Consider the following 24,004-nt stretch of genomic DNA (forward strand, 5'->3'; position numbering starts at 1 on the left):
GCTACCTCTACAGCAGGAGTCATCAACTATCACAAATTCCAACCTGTAACAAGAAGCTTAAGGTGTACAATAATCAGAAAATTTTAGGTTTTCAGTGGGAAGATTTTAAGACAAGGAACACTGTAGATCTTCAATAACTTCTTAATCAGATGTCCAGGAGTTATTTTGTGTCTGACTCTTATTTCGTGAAACAAGCTCATTAGAGGAAGCCATATTTGTAGAAAGAATGGTGCTGTAAGGAAAGTCCAGGACAATTCTAAATGTGTTGCCCAATGCCTGAGAAGCCAGTGTAGGGTGATAGTTTGGAATATTGAAGAAAAACATGATCTGAGAAGGAAAGCACATATTCTCCCCCTGAGTTAGGGCCCAGTCCTGCAGGCTGGCGGGGAGCAGGGCTAAGGACCCTTGGACCCCAGGCCTATATCCCCTTCATAGCTCTGCCATTAACCAGTGACCCGACACCCAGCAATTCATGCAATTCTGGAGCATCCCTACACTTGTTTGTAATTGAAGTTTGTCCGCAGCTCTACGATTCTGTTTGGCCTGGCTGGAAAGAATTGACATTCCTGGGTCAAGTCCAAGGTCGGAGACCCTAGGTTTAATGTCCAACCGGGCCACTCCTTCCCTGGAATTACCATTTTTACCTCCCTGTACACACCGGGTTTCCTCATCCCTTGGTTTCAGGTGTCCTCCCTCAGATGATGTTGCAAGGACTGACTAATGCACATGAGTGTCCCAATAGTGATGATGCACCGCACAGGTGCTGGGAGTTCCGAACTGCCAATTCCAAGCCCACAACAGGATTGCAGTGTGAGCACTTGTGACCTTAGAAGTCACCTTTCTGTGCGGCATCTGGGGCTTCTCATCCCAGCATCTGGAGTTCCACCTTCCCTTCCTTTCCAAAGATCCGAAAGCATTCTCAGCAACAGTTGGATAGTCTGACTGGTTTTGTCTAATAAGGGGGGGGGGGCTCATTTCTCAAGGAACTCTTCAACACTCTCCACCCCCCCCCCACTATAATTCTGAGATTTTTATCTTTCCCAGAAATCACTGCAAACACCGTCCACGGGGAAGGATACGCTCACATTTCCTCCTCTACTCCAGAGAACATGAATTCTTAGGAGTTTTTCTTTCGTTTTGTAAGCGTCACACGTTAATTTCTGGGGGTTCCCTCTCTTTTTTCAGACAGCGCAGATCGTGACTGCACATGGGGTGGGGGGGACACTAGGTTTTCAAGCCCTGCCATATCCAGGGCGGCTTCGCAGGAGGGGTGAGGTGAGGTGGGCGCGGGGGACCCTGGAGAGTTTCCTTGGCAACCGGGGACCCGCTGCCGCCCACGTGGACGCCCACGGAGGCTTGGTCGCCCGCCCAGGTGCGTTCCAGAACCTATGCGGACCTGTTGCGTTTCTTCCCACGGATCAGTCCTGTCGCCGGGGGATTCCCGAGCCCCGGTGCTGGGTCCCCGCGGGGCGCGGTGGGGGGTGGGGGTCCGGGTCCCGGGGACCGCGCGCAGCCCGCTCCTCTCGGGCGTGCAGGTCGGGTGCGCTCTGCTACGTCGTGGGCCGGAGCTCCCCACCCCGCCCCCGATGCTCCCCAGAATCCCGCCTGCAGCACCCCCGAGGGGGACCCAGGGCTCCGATGCTTCCCAGGATCCCTCCTGCACGCACCTCCGAGGAGGACCCAGGCCCCCGATGCTCCCCAGAATCCCGCCTGCAGCACCCCCGAGGGAGACCCAGGGCTCCGATGCTCCCCAGGATCCCGCCTGCAGCACCCCCGAGGGGGACCCAGGCCCCGATGCTCCCCAGGATCCCGCCTGCACGCACCCCCGACGGAGACCCAGGGCTCCGATGCTCCCCAGGATCCCTCCTGCAGCACCCCCGAGGGAGACCCAGGGCCCCCGATGCTCCCCAGGATCCCTCCTGCAGCACCCCCGAGGGGGACCCAGGCCCCGATGCTCCCCAGGATCCCGCCTGCAGCACCCCCGAGGGGGACCCAGGACCCGGGGCGCGCGGAGGCCACAGCCGGCTAGGGGCCCCGGGCGGGCGGCGGAGGGAGGCGGGAGGCGGGTATGCAAATGCCCGGGGGCGGGCGGCGGCCTCCCGGTCGGGATAAAAGCCCGGGGCGGGGCGCCGCGCAGCAGCCGCTGCCTCCCGGGAGCCGGCCGTGCGCTCCGCCCCGCGCCCGCCCGCAGCCCCCCGCGCGGCCGCAGGCTCCGGGTAAGGACGCGCGGGGTCGGGGGCGCGACCCGGGGGCCGGCGCTCGCCGCCCCCCCTCGCCCCCCGCCTCGCCTCGGCCCCCCGCGCGCCGGCCCGGGGTCGCGCTTTCTCCGTGGGAACCCGGGAAGCGGCGCCTCCGCGGCGCCCTCGGCGGGCCGGGCGGGCGGCATCTCCGCAGGCTGCGCGCGCGGGCCGGTGTGTCCCCAGGCCTTGGGCCCCGGACCGCCAGGGACTGCGTTCGGAGCGCGGGGGCAGGAGGGACCCGGGGTGTCTTGGGGGGGGGGGCGTGAGACGCGAGGCCAAAGGAAAAGCTTCCCGGACGGGCCCGGGCTGTCCCCCTCGGGAGGCGCTGGGAGGGGAGGAGCGGGCCGGGGCCCGAGGTGTGGGCGTGTGCACGTTTGAATGAGCAGGACTAGTGGCCTTTGGAAGCTGCAGACCTGAGGCCCGGCGCGCTACCCACCTCTGCACGGTGCACACCTGGTCGTAGGGGAAAACGACTTTCGTAGGCCTCCCACCACCCCTTCCACGTATTTGTGAAAAAGTGGAGTTCTTCTGAGGCCTGTTTTAAGATTTTACTTATTTATTTGAGAGAGCTTGAGCGCAAGCAGGGGGGAGAGGCAGAGGGAGAGAGAAAAAGGGAGAAGCGGACTCTGCGCAGAGCAGGTTGCTGCTCAGCCCAATGCGGGGGTTCCATCCCAGGACCCTGGGATCACCCCCCGAGCTGCAGGCAGACCGAGCCACCCAGGTGCCCCCCGAAGTCTGTTTGTAAGGGTAGCACTATTCTCCAGGTTGGCCAGTTAAGATCCGGGGTTTGTCCAAGCAAGCCCCTGTTGTGAAATTGCCTCCTTGTCTCATTCCTGCCTTCACCCCATCCTGCATCCCACAAAGTACAAGGTGGAAAGGAGGAACTATTTCAGAGGGCCCAACGCCCAGCTTGCTGTGCCCTGCGTGTGCATTATGGTGTCAGGAGTGTGTGTGTTTTGGGGGGGGGGGATAAAAGGAACAGGAATCTGGTTCTCCCCAACCCTCTCCCCCAACCCTGGAAACCAGTCAGAACCACCCTAGGGGTGGCTTGAGAGTCTTTCTGGCGCCCTGAGGGCTTTCTGAGTGGAGATAAGAAACGTTGCTTTGTGCATATGGTGTCCTTGGAACTAGAGAATCTGAATTGGAAGGTCAAAGGGGCAAAGAATGAGAAATGGGAAAATCAACACATCCTCCAGAGGATTAATTCTGCGGGAAGGGAGTGCGGAAGGAGTGGAGAGATATTTGACACTTGTCTCCTCCTGTTTCTGTTTGTGTATGTTGCTGTGGTTCTGGTCAGTAACTGGATAAAAGAAGGCGGGAAGCATGTCGGAGTTTTGGTTAATTTCTGCCCCTGGTGATCAGGAAAATTTGCAAGCTCTGGAGAGGATGAACACCGTAACCTCCAAGTCCAACCTGTCTTATAACACCAAATTCTCGATTCCAGACTTCAAGGTAAAATTCCTGGAGAGGAGGAAGGAGGTGATGGATTGGGGTGGGTGGATGTCTTCTGGGAAGCCAAGGAGAAAATAACAGGGCGAAGACAGCGAGGCTGAGGACCAGCCTGGGGGTGAGGATGGACAGGGTGAGTCAGCGGTCTGGATGGGACTTCGTACCACAGCCCAAAGTTAGTTGTGGTTCCTGTGGGCTTAAAGGCACAGGACAGAACAAGCAGGGGGAGACGGGTGTGGGTAGAAGTGTCTTGAAAAAGTGGGAAGAGCATTTTACACACCTGGGCCTGTGAGTTGTTCTAGGATTCTTCGTGTGTTGTCTTGGACACATAAGAAGACCAACGATACAGTTTAAACGTGCGGGCTTGGAGAGCTGCATCCTTGGTAGTTACCGTTCTTGGTAGCCCAGAACCATTGGGTAGTCCCCAGTAGAACTGGGCACGTGGTGGGAGATAAAGGATCCTTCTGGTTCTGGTGGAGAGGCAAGAAGGCAATTTAATGATAAGTGGGCAGATGGCAGAAAGAGATAGGACAGGAAAGAGGTATGAGGCAGGGGAGTCTAAGGGCTCTGCAAGAGAACAAAGTTAAAATGAAAGAAATATGAAGGAGAAACAAGGTGTGTAATAATCTTTTTGCTTTAAAAGAGTGGAATTCTTGTCATGCCTCCTAAGATCGTACATTTCCAAAAGGACGAAGCTTGAGGCTTTTTCGATGACACCTGTGCAAATGCGTTGTGGGTGCTGGAGGGGTGGCCCCAACTACCAGAGGCAGCTCTTCTAGCAAACTGTCACCTAATCTTTCAAACCTCAGTCTGCCCCTCTGCCCTACGAGCTCTGCCATCAGCCACCCTAGTTATCGGTGATGCTACTGTATCTGCGAGCGTTTATTGAACAATATGTTGGGGGCCAGGCACCTTCAGCACATCATCTGGCATCTTCACAAGTCCCACGGTATAAACCAGGAAGAGCCAAGAAGGAGACCAGGGCTGCGGATCTGGGGAGTGGCAGCACTGGTTTCTTTTTCTTTCTTTCTTTCTTTCTTTCTTTCTTTCTTTCTTTCTTTCTTTCTTTCTTTCTTTCTTTCTTTCTTTCTTTCTTTCTTTCTTTTTTCAGCACTGGTTTCTGAAGCCATATGTGGCTGCTTGTGCAGATGTCCCTCTGTCTGGTGGCCCATGCTCTAAAGGTTTGGGAATTCAGCATGCACGCGCTACAGACTCCATAAGGCAGCGTGTTAGATTGGAGGGAGGAAAGATAAGAAACAGGAGCCTCCCCCAAAGTTGCTTAACATCAAATTGCCTGGAAAGGAGCAACTGCACTCATAAGAGCTATCCAGGCTTCATCCGTTCCTAATTAGCTTTCTTAAAGTATTTTTTTAAAGCATTTTCAAATGAAGGTATAGTTGACACACCACGTTAATCCTGATTACTCTTCAGTGCCTGATGGGTGACTGGTGACACGAAAACAAAGTCCTTCCTTCTGGCTCTGTGGCTAGACCTTTAAATACAGCTTTGGACGCTGTAATCATTTTTCACTTTAAAAACCGATCGTTACAAGAAATCTAAAAAGAAAAGGCCTTGCAGGACTGATGAGGTGGGAGGGAGAGCTGGCCCCCGGGCAAGCAAGATCACTGTTAGTAATAGCAAAGAACAGACATAGGGACTGGTTGCACATTTTGAAGAAGAAAGGCTTTAGAAATGGCAATTTCCTTTTTTTTTTTTTTTAATATTTTATTTATTTGAAAGAGAGAACATGAGCCGTGAGGGTGGGGATGGGGGTGGCAGAGGCAGAGGGAGAAGCAAGAGCCCTGCTGAGCAGGGAGCTCAAGGCGGGGCTTAGTCCCTGGACCCTAGAATCATGACCTGAGCCAAAGACAGATGCTTAACCTACTGAGCCACCCAGGCGCCCCGGAAATGGCAGCTTCTTTAATGTGCTTTCTGCTACATCCGCTCCTCAGCTGCGGGGATTAATCACATGACCAGCAAATCCCATTCTAAGAAGAAAATGAGCTGGGGTCTCACAGTGACCTAGTGGTCACTCCTTCCTGTGGCAGAAATAATGACGTTTATCCCAGTTTATTATAATAACAGCAATAACAACAACAATGATAATTAAAATTAAAAGTTCAAAAATATCCCAAATCCACTGATTCTCTTTAACAGCTCTTCCCAGCTCCCAGTTGGGCCATTGACCAGTAATAGCAAAGGCAAGATGAAGGTTACAGAACTCCCTGCACCGTTGTTGAAAGTGACCTACCCTTCTCTGCCAGAAAGTGTGAGCCTCTAACTTCTTTCCGATCTTTCTAGGTGGGGACCTTGGATTCCTTGGTTGGCCTCTCCGATGAGCTGGGGAAACTCGATACCTTTGCTGAAAGGTAAACTATTTCTTATTTACTGCAAACAAGTGAGAATTTGACATTGTTGTCAGAGGACACAGTGCTCTTGCTTTGGCTGAACCCATACTTGTCCAAACCGAGTCCTAGAAGTCACATGAAGAGCCAGTGTGGGTCCCCATGAGGGCATCAGTTGGACAGCAGCACCTGGGGGCTCTCAGGTAGATTTTTTTTTTCTGGAAGCAGCATTTTTTAGGGGGCTACCTTCAAAATGAAGAGAACTATGGCATAAGGTATTAAAAACTTGTCAATGGGGAGCCTGGGTGGCTCAGTGGTTGAGCATCTGCCTTTGGCTCAGTACGTGATCCGGGGGTCCTGGGATCCTGTCCCACATCAGGCTCCCCAGAGGGAGCCTGCTTCTCCCTCTGCCTGAGTCTCTGCCTCTCTCTGTGTCTCTCATGAATAAATTAAAAAAAATCTTAAAAAAAAACTTTTAGAAATGTAATTGATGCAGGTTCCCCCAAGGCTTTATATTTTAAAGTTCTTTGTTTGGTTTTGTTTTTGTAGTACTAGAAGCACATAGTAAAAAATTTGAAGTGCAGATGGAAGGCTATCCAGTGACATGTTTTCTTCTCATCTGGTTTCTTCTTTCCTGTTCCTTCATTTCCCCTCTTTTGTGGCAACATTACTGTAATTTTGAGGAGCACCTTCTGGAGACAGCCTGTACATGCATAATCAAATATGAATATGTCCCAAAAAGCAGTTTTACACAAATAAGAGCGTATGTCCTGCACCTTGCTTTTTTCATCTAATCACATATCTTAGAGATAGTTTCTTTTTTTTTTTTTTAAATTTTTATTTATTTATGATAGTCACACAGAGAGAGAGAGAGAGAGGCAGAGACATAGGCAGAGGGAGAAGCAGGCTCCATGCACCGGGAGCCCGACGTGGGATTCGATCCCGGGTCTCCAGGATCGCGCCCTGGGCCAAAGGCAGGCGCTAAACCACTGCGCCACCCAGGGATCCCTTAGAGATAGTTTCATGTCAGTCCATAACTGGGTTTTTCTACTGGGCTCTATTCTGTTGAATAGAGATTTCCTAATTTACTTGTATTTCCCTATTGATGGACACTTAAGTTTTCTGGTCTCTAGCTGTTACAAATAATGTTGTATGGTGGTCCTTTTTTCTTTGTGCACATGTAGGAGTAGGATAATTGCAAATTGAAATGCTGGATTAAAGAATATTTGGATGTAAACTTGTACAGATATGCCCACATCACCTCTCCAAGGAATTATTCCCATTCCCATTCCCACCAAAAGTGTGTGAGAGTAGTTCAAAGTCTTAAAGTCCTTTATTAATTTATAAAATTGTTACAAATCTAGTACATAATCTCTGGAAAATAGAGATGGATCTCAGAGGACCATGAAAAAGAAGATATAAATCAAGGGCACCTGGGTGGCTCAGTGGTTGAGCATCTGCCTTTGGCTTAGGTTGTGATCCCGGAGTTCAGGGATTGAGTCCCGCACCAAGTTCCCTGCAGGGAGGCTGCTTCTCCCTCTGCCTGTGTCTTTGCCTCTCTCTGTGTGTCTCTCATGAATAAATAAATAAAATCTTTAAAGAAAAAAAAGAAAATCCAAATCACCAGTAATTATGCCATTCAGAAGATACCACTATGTTGTTATGTTGTATTTACAGTAGAGACCTCCAATTTTTTCTCTGCATGTTATTTATGCTTGCATATATTAATAACGGTGACATTTGTTATATGTATTTTGTAACTTGCTTTTCTCCTTATATCTTTTTTTTTTAAAGATCATTTATTTGAGAGAGAGAGCAAGAGTGCTTGCATGAGTGGGGCAGAGGCAGAGGGAGAGAGAGAGAATCCCAAGCAGGCTCCACACCCAGCACAGAGCCCGAAGTGGGGCTCGATCTCACAACCCTGAGATCATGACCCTGAGATCATGACCTGGGCCGAAGTCAAGAGTTGGATGCTCGACTGACTGAGCCACCTAAGTACCCCTCTCTTCATATCTTATATCCTGTGGATCACACTATTAACTATTCCACTCTGAGTGTTATACCCTAGGGATTTGCCAAAATTTGTTTATTTGGCTGTTTTAAAATAATAACCCCCAGTTTTCGTGCAACTGAAAATGTGTTAACAAATGTTCTCATGTGAATGAAAAAGAATGCAGGTGGGGTAGATGAAGAAAACAGTCCACGAGGCCCAGGTCATGACCAGGACACCCGCCACTTAATCTTGCTGCCTCCATAGAGGGTTTCAGGTTCTCGGGGCCTATGGACTTTGCTGGTGTTTCTTTTCAGCGCAAAGGTGATGTGATGTGTCCCTGCCTTTTTAACACATTTTTAAAGGAGTCCTAGCGATCACACTTTAAGGATTCTTAATCTGCAGATTGGTGCCATGAGCTAGAAATTAGGTTTTCTGGGTTCTTTTCTGGTTCTTTTCTGGTTTTCTGGTTCTGTCGCTGTTCACCTATCCCTAGTCTGAGAATGAAAAGGATGCTTTGTTAGTAACATTCTGATACACGTGGGATGTTGCTCCAACCACAGGAAGGCAGTCCTGGTCACCAAGTAGTTGGCACCAACTTTGAAAAAGAAAACTAGCCTTTGGCTTTCCTATCTGTAAAATGGGACAATAGTGAGTGTCTCTGTGCTTTCACAGAAGAGTGAAGGGAAGTAAAGTCATGTTATATCAAGTATTATAAAAACCTAAGACATGTTCTTTTTTTTTTTTTTAAGTTCTTTTTCATGAGAGGCACACAAAGAGAAGCACAGACACAGGCAGAAGGAGAACAGGCTCCCTGCAGGGAGCCCGATGTGGGACTCGATCCCAGGATCCTGGGATCACGCCCTGAGCCAAAGGCAGATGCTCAACCCCTGAGCCACCCAGAGGCCCCCCTAGGACATGTTCTATGAAAAGTTAACATCTGAGGAACAGTGGCCTGATCCCTGAATATCAACTCCTTTCTTAGGCTACTCCGCTGCACAGGAGTTGGGTCTGACAGACAGTGGAGGCAGCTCACTGCCCTAGGCTTGCGATTACTCCTGATTTTCTCCGCAGCCCTAACACACCACAGCATGAGGGCCATGCAGTGAGGAGCGGCAGTATTGCCATAAGAAGTGTTTCCAGGCCTGCTGCAGAAATGACCGCGAGTCAGCATTTTGTCTTTCTAGACTTTTTTAGACCCTTCTAGATCTTTCTTTGCTACAAATTGTCTGCCCTAGTGCAGGTCCCGTGGCCTGTTTCTTATTCCTCTAGCTCTAAAATTCTGTGATCCTGGATTATTATTTCCACCTTCATTTCCTTTTTGTTTTGTTGTTTTGCCTTGTTTTTATTTGTGTTCTGTCCCATACCTAGTGGTTGCAACAGTTTGCTTGCACTGGTGCCATGGCATGTATTTAAGAAGTACTATGAAAATAGTGTGAGCAGGCAAGGTTAAGGCTGTCATCGTGAAACAGATAGGACCCATACGAATTAAGGTGTTTTCAAAAAGCAGGGCTAGGTGTGGTGAGAATGGCAGTCACAGTGCATTGTTTTATTTTTCCTTGTGGGTATATATTCTCTAGAGCCTTCCTTCAGAGGCGGGGCCGGGAGAGGGAAGTGGTGTGATCTGAGCACCCCTTATTTCTAGCATTTATTTAGTCCAGGGGCCCAGGGTTCTTTGTCTTAGGAGTTAATGCTGGAGTTTAGAGTAAAATGATAGGATATACACTACCTGAAGGCCTGCAGGTCTTTGAAACGTCCTACCTCATCCTTTAAAGGGGACATGAGTGTTGTTAGATAAATAAATGCTAGCCCAGGCAGCACAAACCTGTCAGCGCTGCTTCTGGCCAGGAGAACAGAGGAGGGGCAAGTGTTTTCAAGGTGTATTGTTTCCATATCCTTTTATTATTTATTTACTCGGGGCACTAGAGTGTTTTTCCATGTAGCTGGAAGGCAGGTTTTGCTTACTGCCTTCTTCTTCTTCCTTTTTTTTTTTTTAATTTATTCTTTATCCCCCCCCCCATTTACTCTATATTTACCCTGGAATTCATGAACATTTGAGAAACCGAATGATTTTATCTTGAAAGAAGCGCACTGCCTCCCTCCCCCCCGCCCCCCACCTTTATCAGTGTTTGAGTTCTTGACGTTATCTTAGCTGGTTTTGCGGTGCGGGTTGAAATATAGTTACGTTGCACAGGTGCTTTGGGCACTCAGAGACACTGCATGGGGCCCTGTGGTACACGGGTGACTGTCGCTTGCCCCCTGAGTAAAGTGCCCAGCTTCTGGGATAGCTGGTGGCTTTTCTTTACCCATGTGGCTCGGGGGAGTTGACTGAGGGTTAGCTCAAAGATGTGGATCACAGATTAGATATCTGAGTGCGGATGTCTGCTTAATGATGCAGATCTCAGGGAGTGGGTTCTTCTAAGGGCATTCTAAAGACAAGCAAATATAATTTAAAACATTACCCTGGCTGCATGACATTTCTTCAGTTCATTAGAAAAATATCAATTGAGTGCCCCCCCTTTTTATTTGACAGACAGAGAGAGATTAAATGCATGAGCTGGGGGGAGGGAGAGGGAGAAGCAGACTCCCTGCTGAGCAGAGAGCCTGATCCCAGGACTCTGGGATCATGACCTGAGCCAAAAGCAGACACTTGTTTAACCAACTGAGCCACCCAGGCGCCTCAGTTGAATGCCTCTTAATGCTGTGTGCTTTCTAGACTCCTCAAAGCTGCCTGGCAGTCCTACTGTATGTGTTGGCTGTCCTCCTGTTCTTGATGACTATTCCCAACCTCCCCCTCGCTGTAAACCCCCTGAACACCTGCTCAGGCTGCTCAGCCTCCCCAGACTCTCCTCCCACCCCCTGTCCTGGTGGGCTCCCTCTTCATGGCATTCACAGTGTACTTGTGCATTTTCTTCTGCGATCATTTGGTTAATACCAGCCTTCTAGTTAGATCCTGAGGTTAGTCATTGGTACACGGTAGATCCCTTCACCTATAACTTTGTAGGCCCTCAAAAACCAGCTGAATGAATGAACAGAAGAATCCTGAAATATTAGAGCTGCACAGACCCTTAGAGAGCTAATCTAACCCAGCCATGCTCCAGATGAGGAACATGCCCAAAGAGCTGAGTGGGCTCAGGGCAGCAGAGGAGCCTTGACCCAGATTCACCCATCAGTCATTGTTAGGATTTTTTTTTTTTAAATACAGACATTTAAAAATGGCTCACTCATGTCTATTCATTGCTCAGATAATTAACATTGGCATTTTACAAAGTATTTGTAAATATTTAAAAATTTAAATGGTGTAACAATCAAATGGTATAAAAAGGAACAAAAAGTTCCACTTTACCCCAGTTGCTCTCCCCGTAGGCAATCATTATGATGGTTTTGTATTGTTCCTTCCTTAGTAAAACAAAACAAAAAATACACATGCCTTCATGCTCCTGCCCTAATATTTACAAACCTTAAAGATCTCATTGTGAGATATCTCTTAAGCATGATTTTTTTTTTTTAATTCAGATATATCCCAAGCATTTAGGACAGAACCTATCATGTGGATGGTGCAAAGATCTTGTTGATAATTCATTTAGGATTATATTGAAATTAGGGGGGATTAACACTCTTATCATTTTGAGTATTTCCATGAGCACAGTGCATCTTTCAAATGACTTAATTATTTTTCTCCTTCCTCTGAAAGAGAGTTTCCATGTCTCATTCAATAAAGGTTCTGCACGGTATCTCATTGACGATTTCCCCTCAAGTTTTATTTTTTATTTAATTGCTATTAGAAATGAGATGTTTTCTTTAAATGCTTACTGTTTATAAATAGAGATTTTCATGTATTAATTTCATGACCCACAAACTTACTGAATTGGAGCTAAGGTGAGAGGCAGGGAGTCTGGCTCCAGAGTCCTCACTTTTAACCACAATATTAAGGTGGGTCTGTTGTGTGACAGCACAACATTAGAAAGCCGTATTAATGTAAGAATGATGACAGCTTTGTAAAAAGAATTTGGAAGTTTTACTCTGTTCTCCATCCTCTCCACGATGTTCACACAGCGTCCACTAGCCACATGGGGCCTTTGAGTACTTGAGAGGTGGCTAGTTTGAAATGAGATGTGTGAAGTATGAAACATCACATTACAAAGACTTAGTACCAAAAAAAAAAAAATTTAAAAAAAAGGAAAATCCTAATATTTGTTGAAACAGTAATGTTTTGGATATTGGGTTACGTAAAATACATTATTATTATTTTTTAAGATTTTATTTATTCATAGAGACACAGAGAGAGAGAGGCAGAGACACAGGCAGAGGGAGAAGCAGGCCCTATTCAGGAAGCCTCATGTGGGACTTGATCCCGGGTCTCTAGGATCATACCCCAGGCTGCAAGAGGTGCTAAACCGGGGCTGCCCCGTAAAATGTATTATTAAAATTAGTTTCACTGTTATTTTTTTAAAGATTTTATTTATTTATTCATGAGAAACACACACACACAGAGGCAGAGACACAGGCAAAGGGAAAAGCAGGCTCCATGCAAGGAGTCCGACTCAAGACTCGATCCCGGGACTCCAGGATCAGGCCCTGGGCTGAAGGCGTTGCCAAACTGCTGAGCCACTGGGACTGCCCTATTTCACTGTTATTTTTTTAGTGTGGCTACTAGGAATTATTCTTATTCTTATTCTTATTATTATTTTTAAAGATTTTTATTTATTTATTCATGAGAGACACAGATTGAGAGGCAGAGACACAGGCAGAGGGAGAAGCAGGCTCCATGCAGGGAGCCCGACGTGGGACCTGATCCCAGGACTCCAGGACCACACCCTGGACCGAAGGCAGATGCCCAACCGCTGAGCCATCCAAGGATCCCCTACTAGGAATTTTTAAATGACACTTGTGGCTCAATTATATTTCTATGAGGCAGCATTGGGCTAGAGTCTAGACAGTGCTTCTCAAACATACAGATGAATCCCCTGGGGATCTCAAGAAAAATGCAGATTCTGACTTAGGACCTTGCATTTCTTACAAGCTCCAGTTATATATACTGATACTGTGCTGCTGGTCTGCAGGCCACACTTGGCATGCCACCTCCACACCACTTACATCAGTGGCTCTTGAACAGCAGCGTACAAGAAAATCATATGGAAGCTTTGTTAGGAAACATATTACTGGGGGCACCTGTATGGCTCAATGGTTGAGCATCTGCCTTTGGCTCAGGGCATGATCCCAGAGTCCCGGGATCAAGTCCTGCATCGGGCTCCCTGCATGGAGCCTGCTTCTCCCTCTGCCTGTGTCTCTGCCTCTCTCTCTCTCTCTGTCTCTCATGAATAAATACAATCTTAAAAAAAAAAAAATAGATTACTGGAGGGCTGCCTGGGTGGCTCAGTTAAACATCCGACTCTTGATTTCAGCTCAGGTCATCTCAGGGTTGTGAGATCGAGTTCCACATTGGGATCCATGCTGGGCATGGAGCCTGCTTGAGATTCTCTGCCCACCCCCCGCCCCCCCATGAAAGAATAGATTACGGGACTCCACCTGCAGAATTTCTGATTCAGTAGGTCTGAGGTGGGGCCTGAAAATCTGCATTTTCAGTGTGAAGTAAGTGAGTGCTGTTTCTATCTTTGGCCATTTGAAGACCTCGTGGGACCACGTGTATTGCTGCTTCTCCTGAATGTTCCATGGGTGCCAAGATGGATGCATGCTCTTGTTCTCATTGTACAGCGTCGATAAACGTTTATAGGAACAACAGTTATCACCATTTTCATATCTGCTCTGTGCTTTGGTACCTGATGCAACTTGGCGCTCTTGCTGGAGGCATGAAGGCTATGGGGGTTGACAAGACAAGGGTTGTTGCGCCTCTGTTTGCCCTGTTTTCTGTCTTGAGTTCACGCACCACCCTGTTCTGGCAACTGCCTTTCAGCGATCACTCATCGTGTGCCGGGCGCTGTAGGAGGCGCTTCTCATTTCTCTGTTTCCTCATGGAATCTTCGCCACAGTCCTGCGAACTGGGTAAATACCCGCTCGTGATAGATGAGAATACGGAAGCCGCTTGTGCAAAGTCACGCAGCTGGTGCGTGTCAGGCCTTACCCTGGTCCACCTGCTTCTCTCCTCCCTCAGCCAGGGACCTGGGAAGGGGACAGGTAGCTTCTCCCCTGCCAGCCCTGCCTTCAGGTCCTGCTGTGACACTCTCTGCTCTGCCTGAGGTGACTCAGTCCCTGACCCCCCCGCCCCCCATCTCTAGCTGCTCTCACCAAACCAGAAGTTGGGCCAGCAGGGAAGGAATGTCGGCTGGTGGCCTTCTGTGCAGCAGGCCTGGGGTCAGGGGAGGCCTGAGGCAACATTGTGAAATCCGCAGAATAATCCTTTGGAGGCTAAATTTAGTCAAAGGCTCTTACTTCCATCTTAGATCTCGAGCAGCTCCTGGGCCCCACGGCTCCAGTGTTCTCCAGGCCTCAGCCCAGCGGCCCTAACCTCGTTTGCTCCTCAGCCCTCTGGCTTGGCTCTTCACACCGTAACGAGATGGCTGTCACCCTTGCTCTCAACAACTTCAAGAGCAGCTTTATTTATTTTTTTAAAGGTTTTATTTATTTATTCATGACACACAGAGAGAAAGGCAGAGACATAGGCAGAGGGAGAAGAGGCTCATGACTTTTGTGCTTGAGACCTTCCTGTGGCTTTCCAGTGCCTTCGATATAGAATGCATGCTCTTAACTCTGACTTCCAGAACCTACTGAGTTGGGTTTTGGAGTCCTCCCTCATGCCCTCCCCACCAACCACCGCCCTGGCCCCATCCTGCTCTGGGTTCAGGCACAACCTGCCTTGGACGAGAAGGACCCCCACCCTTGCAGGGCGGGTTCCTTCTTGTCATCCCCATCTTGGGTTAGATGTCACCTCCTCCAGAGGCCTTCTCCAGACTGGCTGACAGCCTCATCCTGCCAGGTCACCCTGTTTTGATACTTGCATTCCACCTGCCACTATTTAATACTTTTGTTTTTTGTCTTTGCCTGTTTCCTGTAGAATATAAGCCCTAAGAAAGCAGGTAAGCAGGTTCTGGAACAGCGCCTGACTCATAGTGGGAGCTGAATAAATATGTACTGAATCCGTGTCCCTCATCTACCCCATCAGGAGGTCATAAGCCTCCTCTTTCAGCCCAAATGATTTCCTGAGAAATAAAAAAAAAAAAAGCACAGGTCCTTGGGCACCACCACCTTTAGGGATTCTGATGAGGCTTATCTGGGGTGGGGTCCTGGAGTGTGCATTTTATTTTATTTCATTTTTTTAAAGATTTTTATTATTATTTATTCATAGAAATGCAGAGAGAGAGAGAGGCAGAGACACAGGCAGAGGGAGAAGCAGGCTCCATGCCGAGAGCCTGACATGGGACTCGATCCAGGGTCTCCAGGATCACGCCCTGGGTGTGACGGCGCTAAACCGCTGCGCCACCGGGGCTGCCCTTTTATTTCATTTTTTAAAGCATTAATTACTTGACTAATTTATTTATTTATTGGAGAGATTGAGAGTACAGAGAGAGAGAAACTTAAGCTAACTCTGTGTGTAGTTAGCTACGCTAACTGCTGTGGGGCTTGAACTCATGACCCTGAGATCATGACCTGAGCTGAAATCATGAGTTGGACGCTTAACCAAATGAGCCACCCAGGCACCCCTTGGAACCTGCATTTTAAATAGAAGCTTAGGGTGATTCAAGAGACATAGAGAGAGGGCTGGAGACACAGGCAGAGGGAGAAGCAGGCTCCCTGCAGGGAGCCCGATGCAGGACTCGATCCCAGGACTCCGGGATCACGCCCTGAGCCAAAGGCAGACACTCAGCCACTGAACCACCCAGATGTCCCAACCCCATTTAATCTCCACACACTTCCAGGAAGTTGATCTCTAGACCGGGGACTCTCAATATATATTAAAAAGTTCATAATAAAAAAAAAAAAAGTTTGTTTCTGAACCGGTCATACATTCACACACATCCAAGATCTGAACAATGAGAAGTCTCCCGGACACCTTACACCGTCCGCGCCCCATCTGACCCCTTTCCCGGCCCCTGCTTAAGGAAACCAGTTTTAGGAGTTGCTCGGATACATTTTCGGAGCCTCTCCCCTTTGGAAACGCAAAGTAGTAATCCAAATGGGCGTTTTGCATCTTGGTTATTTGTCACTTAGCAATGTGTCCTGGGAGATTCTCCTGTTGGTTCATAAAGAGCTGTCTCTTTCCCAGCTACCAGGCCCCCCTCACGGGGAAGGTCCCATCGTTTATTAACCAGCCACAGAGGTGGACACTGGCTTATTTAGTCTCACGGGGAAGGGGAAGGGAGCCGTTCCCAATGGTGCTGCAGTACCCAATCCCGCACCCAGACCATCACTTTGCACGGAAGAGTGTGCAGGTATATCCGCAGGCTGAATTCTCCGAAGCAGACTGCTGACTCCGAGCATCATATGCTTCTGTAATTTTGATGGATGTTGCCAGATTTCCCTGCGCTGACCATTTTGCACTTCCACCCTCGATGATGAAGAGTCCGCATTTCCCTAAACCTTTCTCATCAAGTGTGTTATCAAATGTTGGGTTTTTATGAACTTGACAGTTAAGAAATGTGACCTGGGCATAGTAGCTTTTTTTTTCCCTAGTGGCTGTATTTAGACATGAATGACAAGCATAGACAGTTTGATGAGTTTTGAAATACACATGTCTGTGAAGCCATCACCACGTGTCCCTTTCCCTGCAAAAGGTGCTCTGTGTCCCTTTGTAAGCAATTTCTTTCTCACAGCTCCTTGAACACTAATATGCTTTCTTTCACTATAAGATTATTTGCATCTTTCACAGCATTTATATAAAGAGAATGATACAGTTACTTACTCTTTCTTTGGTCTGGGTTTTCCATTCCACATCATTATTTGGGATTTATCTATGTTGTGTGTCTATTAGCAGTCTTTTTTTTTTTTTTTTTTTTTTTTTTTTTACTGCTCAGTAGTATTTTGTTTTATGAGTAACCCTCAATTTATTTATCTGTTCACCTGTTGGGGGACATTTAGATGCCTTCTAGTTTGGGACTTTTTTTTTTTTTTAGTTTGGGACTTTTATGTATGTATTTTTTTTAGAGAGAAAGAGAGAGGGAGAGCAGGTACGTGAGGGGGAGCCAGAGGGAGAGGAAGAGAGAATCTCAAGCAGACTCCCCGCTAAGCGTGGAGCCTGTTATAGGGCTCCATCTCATGACCCTGAGATCACGACTTGAGCCAAAATCAAGAGTCAGACACCCAACCACCTGTGCCAGCCAGGCATCCCAGTTTTGGACTATTAAAAAGAAAGATCTTTTATGAACATTCATGTACAATTTTTATTATTGACATATGTTTTATTTATTTATTATTATTACTTTTAAAGATTTTATTCATTTATTCATGAGAGACGCAGAGAGAGAGGCAGAGACATAGGTAGAGGGAGAAGCAGCCTCCCTGCAGGGAGTCCGATGTGGGACTCCATTCCAGGAGCCTGGGATCACATCCTGAGCCAAAGGCAGGCGCTCAACCACTGAGCCACCCAGGCGTCCCTTGACATATGTTTTAATTTCTCTTACATAAATATCTACCCATTGAGGCATGTAGGGTCCTGGGTACACAGTGTGGGCATACACATCCCCTTTGACCCTCAAACCTTTGGATTGCTCCAAAGGGATGGACGCAGCTTAGAGGAAGGCCACACTGGGACCTTCTAAAGCATGGGTCCCATGTGGTCCCAGGACACGGCTCCCTTATCATGGGCTGAGTTTGCTATTTCGATTGCATTGAGGCTTATGTAGCCTCTCTACATAATTCTCTATGTAGACATAGAGAATGCTGAGTTGTTATTTTTAAGGAAATGGCCATTCTTCAAGACGTTCACATTCTGGGAGATGGGGTAGATGAATAAAGAGATCATCTCAATCCTAGGTGATGTGTGAACAAAACAAAAATGGCTCCACGTTGGCTCTGAGGAGCACTGGTCTAACATCCTGCTTCACCTCTCAGGCACTTGCCCAGCCAGCCAGCACTTGCCAGGCTGTGTGTCTTCCAGGAACCACTGTATTTTTGCTGGAGCTGATGGTCGTACAATTAATAATTTTTCAGAGATCTGTTTGTTTTGATGGAGTACCTAGATAAGGAAAGCCACACTTTGTACAGTATAATAAGTGATGTGGTGGAGGGAAGTTTCCAGTAAGCCCCACGAGGGTGGCAGCTATGGTCGGTTTGTTCACTACTATCTCCCCATAATATTGCCTGGTACGTAATGAACACAATACAGTTTTTATTGAGTGCAAGAACCAACAGGTATTGGGCGGGGGTGTTATCCATCACTGTATTGTGTTTGTTAGGGGTGACTTGCCGCAAGGAGGGGCACTTGGGCTGTTTTCAAGGATGAGTTGCATCCAGGTGGCTCAGGATGTCCCAGGTGCTTCTAGAAGGCTGGCATGGGAAGGGCGGTGGTGGGTAGGTAAAGAAGGAGGAGGCCGGACAGGCAGATGGATGGGCCCCTTGTTAACTTGGCCAGGGAGCTTGAACATCAACATTTGAATTTCTTGGGAAACCACTGACATAGTTTCAGCAGTGCACTGACATGCTAAGCTGGGTATTTGCAGAGCTTTGTCTGCTTGTTGTGGGCGGGATGGACAGGAGGGCGCCAGATTGGGAGAGGCAGGACAAGCAGAGAGGAAGCTATTGGAGGAAATGTGGAGAAAGATGTTGTGGCCTGCCCAGGACAGTGACCCCGGGCAGGGCTTGGACAGGTTGGTGGCAATGATAAGATATAGCAGTGGCGGGAAAGAAGGGAGCGAGGCCAAGGAACTTTGGAGAAGGTGATGACATCCAGCATAAAGGGCCAAATCCGTCCTTGACATTCTCCTCCAGGCTGGATCTTCACCCTCAAAGCCAAGAAAAAGGCTAGGGCAGGTTTTTAAGAACTGACATAATTCACACATGGTAACAGTCGCCCCTTTGATGGACGCTATTCATTGGTCTCCAGTATGTTTACAACCATCACCACCATCTGATTCCAGAGCATGGTCATCATCTCAGAAGGAAACCCTGTGCCTGTCAGTCACGATCACTCCCTTCTGCAACCTCCAGCCTCAGCCCCAACCCCTCCCCTCCACTCCCCCAACCCCTGGTCATTGGACATTCATCTATGGATTTGCCTCTTGTGGGCATTTCATGCAAAGAGAAAGCCTGGATATTTTCAGATAAACCAAGAGGAAACACCTTTCATGCAGATTTGCCATGAAATGTGTGTTCACGAGGCCCCTAAAGGTGATTGACCATGGGAGGAATCCCATAGGGGTGGCTGGCCAGGCTCCACAGAAGCCCCACCCACTTCTGCAGTGTGGAAAAAATGTTTGTGTCAGCAGTCTATTGCTTTCTTCTTACTTAAAAAAAAAAAATTCCATGTGCAAATAGACAAAAGATTTAAGTGAGGAGAGATTTTATGGAAAAAAAAAACCAACAAGTCAACAACAGTTATTAAATTCAATTTGTTACTCTAAAACTGAGGTCTTGTTTTTGCTCTGGTCGGCTACCTAAGGGCTGTGTGACCTCGAGTGGGCCCTCACCTCTCCTGGGTCTCTAAGGGCCCTTCCAATCGTGACTCCATGTGATGATTCTGGGTGGGGGGCTTATATTCTAGTCTTCCTTCCCAGGCATGACTATAATGTCAAGAATTTCTTTTTAAAAAGATTTTATTTGTTTATTTGACAGAGAGAGCTTGCAAGCAGGGGAGCAGCAGGCTCCCCACTGAGCAAGGAGCCCAACAGGGGGCTCGATCTCAGGGTCCTGGAATCTTGACTTGAAGACAGACGCTCAACCGACTGAGCCACCCAGGCGCCCAAGTCAAGGATTTTTAATGGCAGGAGGGCTTCTTTCATTTTATTTCTCGTGGTAATGAAACACTTAATCATAATAATACCCTGATTAATACCTTCACGTAAATCCTTAGCTGCATTTTTGGCTGTGTCCTAAAGACGCATTTCCAAAAGTGGAATGACTGGTTCAAAGGATACAGGCGTATTTCAAGCTGTTTGTACAGATCGCTAAGTCGTTTTCCAATGAGGTGGTAAGACAGCGCTGTTTCGTCATACCCCTGTCTGCTGGTTGACCAGGTAAAATGCAGATCATGTGTGATGGTCTTTTTTTTTTTTTTAATTTTTTTTATTTATTTATGATAGTCACAGAGAGAGAGAGAGAGAGGCAGAGACACAGGCAGAGGGAGAAGCAGGCTCCATGCACCGGGAGCCCGATGTGGGATTCGATCCCGGGTCTCCAGGATCGCGCCCTGGGCCAAAGGCAGGCACCAAACCGCTGCGCCACCCAGGGATCCCTGTGATGGTCTTAATGTGTATTTCCTGGGAACCAGCAAGAGGAAGCATATCTTCAGGTGCCCATCAGCCATTTGTAGTTCTGTTTTTATGATTTGCCCACTCTGGCCTTTGCCCATTCATCCTCTGGGGTGGGCTGCAGGTTGCACAACTCTGGGGGCGCTCTTCACATCGTGTGCCCTGGGCCTAGCTTGCTGTGAGGGAGGCTCCTGCAGTTGGGCACGGTGCCCAGACTGGTTGGTGGATTGACTTTTCTGGAAGATGCTCCGGAACTTAAACAAACTCCAGTCTCCCTTCTCATCCCCATGCTCAGAGGACGCCCGCTTACTCCTGAAGGCCTGCAGGACCCTAGAGCGTTTCAGTGACACAAGAGAGGCCTTCCTTGTCCCCAGCCCCGTAGGGGGGGCGAATTTTCTCTTGAGGGTAGATAGGCTTTAGAAGGGGACCAAGAATCAGCAGAGCTGTGGGTGAACCAAGCTGCATAAAGCTGACTTGGCCAAAGCAAATTCTGTTTTGACTGATGGGTGATTTTCCTAAATGGCTTTACAAACAGTAGGCTGAGGGGATCCCTCTAAAGGTGGAAATATCAGCCCATTATTGCCACTTCCAGCTTCTAAAAAGCAAGGCCAGAATTCAGAGCCTCCAGAGCCCTCCAGAGCCCTCCAGTGTGGGAACCTTCTCAGAGGCCTCACTGAACCTTTATTTTTTATTAAAAGAAAGTCAGAGAATCATGATCCAGTCACATGTTCCTGATGATTGCTGCAAGGCACGTTGATTTCATTGTCCTTTGGCGGAGGAGGAAGCACAGACAAAGGAGCGGGGTGAGGGGCCCAGGGGCTCAGTGAGTCACCAGCTGTGTGGAAGCTTCTGGGCCTCGCTTCTCCGGGCTCCTGTGTGGCTGCAGAGGAAGGCTGGGCCTGTCAGAGCTCCTTCATCTGTGGGGTGTGCTTGGGGTTCTGGTTATCCAGAGAGGGACACGTTGGCCGCTGGAGCGCCGAGAGCGGGTGGTGCCGGGCCTTGCATTAGGGGCGGGGTCTGGGGACAGTACTAGTCAAGGTCAAGGCCACCAGCCAAGGGATCTTGGGCAGGTGTCTTGGTCTCTCTGAACCTCGGCTTCCTGAGCCCACTGTGGTCTCGCCTCATCTGTCATTCGTTGATGTTTGTGTCTGTGCGTCCACAAAGTGCCTGAGGCCCGAGGACAGCTCACTAGATAAAAGCTATTGTTACTCTTGCTTCCGAACCCTGTGGAAACTCCTCTGCCCCGCCCTGTCATCTGTTAGCCCTCTCTTCCCTGGCATGGAGTAATTTCTGAAAACCAGTCGGTTATCAGCCTGGTTTGTCTGAATTTTCCAAAAAACCCAGGGAAGGGGGGGCGGGGAAGCCCTGTTTCCCTTCCCGTGGATGCACCCGGGACCTGGGATCCTCAAGGCACGCTCCCGTCCCGGGTGTGCGAGGCTCAGCCCTTCTCCCCACAGAGCAGGGGGGCGGTGCGGGGGGGGGGGGGCGGGTCTCCCGCCGAGAGGGGTGCCCCGATGAAAACTGGGTCCACAGGGGATGCTCTGGAAGGAGGGACCCCACGAAGCTTTGCCAGGCAAGCTTGCAGTGGGGCCACCCTTCAGGAAGAACATCCTCTGTGCGTGGGCCCTGGGATCTCGTGGCGCTTCAGCGAGTGGCGATCACCCCCCGCTGGTGCCCATCGTCCATCCGGGGTGGGCCTGGGTGAGCCCCGGGGCCCTGCGCCACAGGTGGTCAGACGAGCGTGGGGTTGCGGGAGGAGAGGGCGTGGACAGAGGTCTTGGGGGTCCCTGTCCTGCTGTGCGCTCAGCTCTTGAGCCATCCTGTGTCCCAAGGGCCAGCGGGAATGGCCCTCTTGGAGCCCAGGGTTCAAAAATCAGCAGCGCCAGGAGGTGCCCCGTAGTGTTCTCAGAAAGGAGGAGCAGAGCATTTTCATTGCACACGTGGCCACCGGCAGCCCCTCTTCCCTGGCCCCTCAGCCCTGGGTTCCTAGCTGCCTGGCTCCTGGAGACCTGTCCCCCTATCGGTTCCCTACCTGCCCTGCCTCCCACCTGGGTGGTGCCCCCGTCTTTCCCACCTTCTCCCTTAGCTCCCGACTGGACTGGCAAGCTCAGTTTGAAAGAGATCTTAGGGCGGCCCCCGTGGCTCAGCGGTTTAGCGCCGCCTTCAGCCCAGGGCCTGATCCTGGAGACCGGGATCGAGTCCCACGTCGGGCTCCCTGCATGGAGCCTGCTTCTCCCTCTGCCTGTGTCTCTGCCTCTTTCTCTCTCTGTATCTCTCATGAATAAATAAATAAAATTTAAAAAAAAAAAGAAAGAAGTCTTAAGCAGCTGAGCCCAGGTGACATGCTCTTGATCACGTTCTTATTGCTCTGTTTATTTGCCACACCATTCTTCTCTTTTTTTATTAATACATGCTGGTCATTTGAAAATCTGGATCCCCTCTCTGCAACTCTAGTCCCCAAAGATAGCCATTTCAACAATGTAGTGCCAGTCTTTCTAGATTTTTCCATGCATAATACGAGTATTTTTATGTCTTTTGGTTTTGTTTTTACAAAAATGTGACCATAACTACAGATACTACTTATTATTTTCTTTTTTAAAAAAGATTTTATTTTTTTTAACCCGATCCCGGGTCTCCTGCTCCTTGCGGGGAGCCTGATGCGGGACTCGATCCTGGGACCCTAGCTAGGATCAGGACCTGAGCTGAAGGCAGACACTTAACCGCTGAGCCACCCAGGTGTCCCAGATACTACTTATTGTTTTCTTTTTCCCCTTTATTCCAAAAGGGACAGCCTTTCATGGCAATCCATGAGAGACCTTCCTCATTCTTTTTTGGAGACTTCTTGGTGATTCATTATTATCACCTGGGTCACCTGGGTCCCTTGTTCGCTCTTCTGTTTTTTTTTTTTTTTTTAAGATTTTAACATTTATTTGGGAGAGAGAGAGAGCATATAGGGCGGGGAGGGGCAGGGGGGAAGGAGGGACCAAAGGAGAGGGAGAAACAGACTCCCTGCTGAGCAGGAAGCTGGACGTGGGACTTAATCAGGACCTGGAGATCATGACCCAGGCTGCTTTAACTGACTGAGCTATCCAGGCGCCTCTCTCTTCTTCTTTTGAGACTCCCAAAATGCATATATTGGTGCACTTGCTGTGCCCATAGAGCCCTTAGGCTCTATTCACTTTCCTTCAATCTTTTTTTCTTTTTGTTCCTCAGATTTGGTAATTTCCATGTCCTGTCTTCAGATTTGCTAAATCTTTCTGCTCATATCTGCCTTGGAATCCCTCTAGTGAATTTATCATTTCAGTTATTGTACTTTTTAGCTCCAGAATCTTTTTTGGCATTTTTTTAAAGGCTTTCTATCTCCTTTTTTTTAATAGTTCAATTTTTAAAAAAGATTTTATTTATTTATTCATGAGAGACACACAGAGAGAGGCAGAGACACAGGCAGAGGGAGAAGCAGGCGCCCTGTGGAGAGCCCGATGTGGGACTTGATCCCAGGACCCCGGGATCATGACCTGAGCCAGAGGCAGATGTTAACCACTAAGCCATCCAGGCGTGCCTCTATCTCTTTATTTTTTGTTCATAGTTAATTTTCTTAACTTTCTCCTCAATTTCTCTTAG

General features: G+C 48.7%; 1 protein-coding gene across 6 annotated transcripts in view; it reads left to right on the forward strand.

Moving 5' to 3' along the window:
- The first annotated feature begins 2,146 nt into the window (after nucleotides 1-2,146).
- Nucleotides 2,147-24,004, forward strand: part of ATP6V1C2 (ATPase H+ transporting V1 subunit C2) — a 52,717-nt gene continuing 30,859 nt past the window's right edge. For 5 of the 6 annotated variants that reach the window (XM_038560771.1, XM_038560773.1, XM_038560774.1 and 2 more), the window contains exons 1-3: nucleotides 2,147-2,216; nucleotides 3,538-3,692; nucleotides 5,991-6,058. In XM_038560771.1, coding sequence (XP_038416699.1) covers nucleotides 3,564-3,692; nucleotides 5,991-6,058 — 197 coding nt within the window. In that variant the 5' untranslated portion in view covers nucleotides 2,147-2,216; nucleotides 3,538-3,563. Of the gene's footprint in view, nucleotides 2,217-3,537; nucleotides 3,693-5,990; nucleotides 6,059-24,004 lie in introns of those variants that run through there. The other variant, XM_038560776.1, reaches the window with a different exon arrangement.

Source organism: Canis lupus, chromosome 17, assembly GCF_011100685.1.
Source record: "Canis lupus familiaris isolate Mischka breed German Shepherd chromosome 17, alternate assembly UU_Cfam_GSD_1.0, whole genome shotgun sequence".
NCBI lineage: Eukaryota > Metazoa > Chordata > Mammalia > Carnivora > Canidae > Canis > Canis lupus.